The sequence below is a fragment of the Lolium perenne genome, chromosome 7, assembly GCF_019359855.2.
Source record: "Lolium perenne isolate Kyuss_39 chromosome 7, Kyuss_2.0, whole genome shotgun sequence".
In the NCBI taxonomy this organism is placed as follows: Eukaryota; Viridiplantae; Streptophyta; class Magnoliopsida; order Poales; family Poaceae; genus Lolium; species Lolium perenne.
The window spans coordinates 2,981,179-2,983,544 of NC_067250.2; the positions used below are offsets into that span (position 1 = coordinate 2,981,179).

Genomic DNA, 2,366 nt, shown 5'->3' on the forward strand with positions numbered 1-2,366 from the left:
CATTGCCAACTCATAATCAAAGTATCCTGGCTCAAAATCTAGCTAGCTAGATCAGAGATCTGCTCGTGGTCGATTTGAAGCTAGGAGACCTAAGATTAGCATGAATGAGAAGAAGGGCATCGACAGCAGCGAGGCTTCCCGTGAGCCGCGGCCGGTACCGGGTAGCTATGGCATGTTCCCGTTCATCTCGGCGGTGCGCGACCGCCTCGACTTTCACTACTTCCAGGGCCCTGACAAGTACTTCGAGTCGCGCATCGAGAAGTACGGCTCCACCGTCATCCGCATCAACGTGCCGCCGGGCCCGTTCATGGCGCCCGACTCACGCGTCGTCGCCGTCCTCGACGCCAAGAGCTTCCCGGTGCTGTTTGACCTCACCAAGGTCGAGAAGATGAACATCTTAAGCACCTACATGCCCTCCACCTCCCTCACAGGCGGCTTCCGCGTCTGCGCCTACCTCGACCCCTCCGAGCCCACCCACGCCAAGGTCAAGCAGCTGCTCTTCAACGTCCTGGCGTCACGCAAGGACGCCGTCATCCCGGTCTTCCGCTCCCATTTCTCCTCGCTCCTCGCCACCGTCGACTCGCAGCTCATGCTCGGAGGCAAGTCCAACTTCAACACCCTCAGCGACACCACCTGCTTCGAGTTCCTTTGCGACGCTTACTACGGCGTTCTCCCCTCCGCCTCCGGCCTCGGCACCTCCGGGCCGGCCAAAGCAGCAAAGTGGCTCTTGTGGCAGCTCCACCCCCTAGTAACGCTCGGCCTCCCCATTATCCTGGAGGAGCTGCTCCTGCACATGGTGCATCTCCCTCCCTTCCTCGTCAGCGGCGACTACAAGGCCTTGTACAAGTACTTCTCGGCCGCCGCCTCGGAGGCTCTCGACGAGGCCGAGCGCCTCGGGCTTCCGCGGGAAGAGGCGTGCCACAACCTTCTGTTCGCCACCGTGTTCAACAGCTACGGCGCCATGAAGCTGCTGTTGCCAGGGATCCTGGCGCACGTCGCCGAGGCGGGCGAGAAGTTCCACCGTAGGCTGGCCACGGAGATACGAGCTGCCGTGGCGGATGCCCGAGGCAAGGTGACGATGGCGGCGGTGGAGAAGATGGAGCTGACCAAGTCGGCGGTGCTGGAGGTGCTGCGGCTGGACACGCCCGTGAAGAGGCAGTTCGGACGCGCCAAGGCCGACCTGAACATCGAGAGCCACGACGCGGTGTTCGCCGTCAAGAAGGGGGAGATCCTCTTCGGGTACCAGCCCTGCGCTACCAGGGACCCTCGTGTGTTCGGCGCCACGGCGGGGGAGTTCGTCGGGGACAGGTTCCTCGGGGAGGAAGGGAGCAAGCTCCTCCAGTACGTGTACTGGTCCAATGGGCGGGAGACCGAGAACCCCAGCGTCGACAACAAGCAGTGCCCGGGAAAGAACCTGGCCGTGCTCGTCGGCAGGCTCCTGCTCGTCGAGGTGTTCCTCCGCTACGACACCTTCACCGCCGACATCGCTAAGGGCCCCGCTGCCCCCACGGTTGAATTCATCGGCGTCACCAAGGCCTCGTCCGGACCGGACCTTGCTTAAAACCTGCACCGGAACAGGCCCTTGCCGATGTCAACCGTCATCCATGGCTGGGTAATTAAGATCCACGGTTGAATAATTATGCTAGTTCGCTTAGCGTGCATGGTTTACTTGACGTACGTACGGGAGTGCATGGCTGGGTGTAGTCGACTGAGAAATTGGTAGTAGGTCTCGATCAGTCGACTATATATCACAAAGCTGTTACTAGTTTCTCCCATTATTCCTTTTTTTCTTTCGAAAACTGTATCTCTTATTTCTTGCGTCCCTAGTTTCTCATCCCGTTGGAAAATATGCCCTAGAGAGGCAATAATAAAGTATTATTATTTATATTTCCAGATTTATAATTAATTTTTTTATAGTTCCACGCTACAACTGTATTGTTTCCAAATTACGGTGGGCATTTAAGTTTACCCAAAACTAGAAGGACCTAGCGCGTCTTGCCGCGCCGTTCTTTGCTCTTGTCGTTTATTTTTTCGTGTTATCTATATATACACCTTTGGCTGCACCGTGTGACATTAGATAAATGATGTAGACACAGTCACACTAATCGATCTTTCTTATGCAAACAAGACCTTTTTCATTGGCAAAGTATTACAGCAGCTGAGAAAACATAAGTCAATCCAAGGTAAATGTGTAATATCTGAGCCATGATAATTGAAGTCCAGGAAGTAGATCTAGAAAAAAAAAGACTTGTCTCAGACAGGCAAAATCTACCTATTTATTCTACTCCCTTTGATCCATAATAATTGTCGGTAACTTATTATAAAATTCCCGACACTTATTATAGATCGAAGGGAGTAGCAGAAAA

At 54.5% G+C, this 2,366-nt stretch overlaps 1 protein-coding gene across 1 annotated transcript; it reads left to right on the forward strand.

Moving 5' to 3' along the window:
* Positions 1 to 1,893, forward strand: LOC127324039 (allene oxide synthase 2). The gene has a single exon (XM_051352138.2). It carries the CDS (start codon positions 101 to 103, stop codon positions 1,559 to 1,561), a length of 1,461 nt encoding a protein of 486 aa, XP_051208098.1. The 5' UTR covers positions 1 to 100; the 3' UTR covers positions 1,562 to 1,893.
* Positions 1,894 to 2,366: the final 473 nt, after the last annotated feature.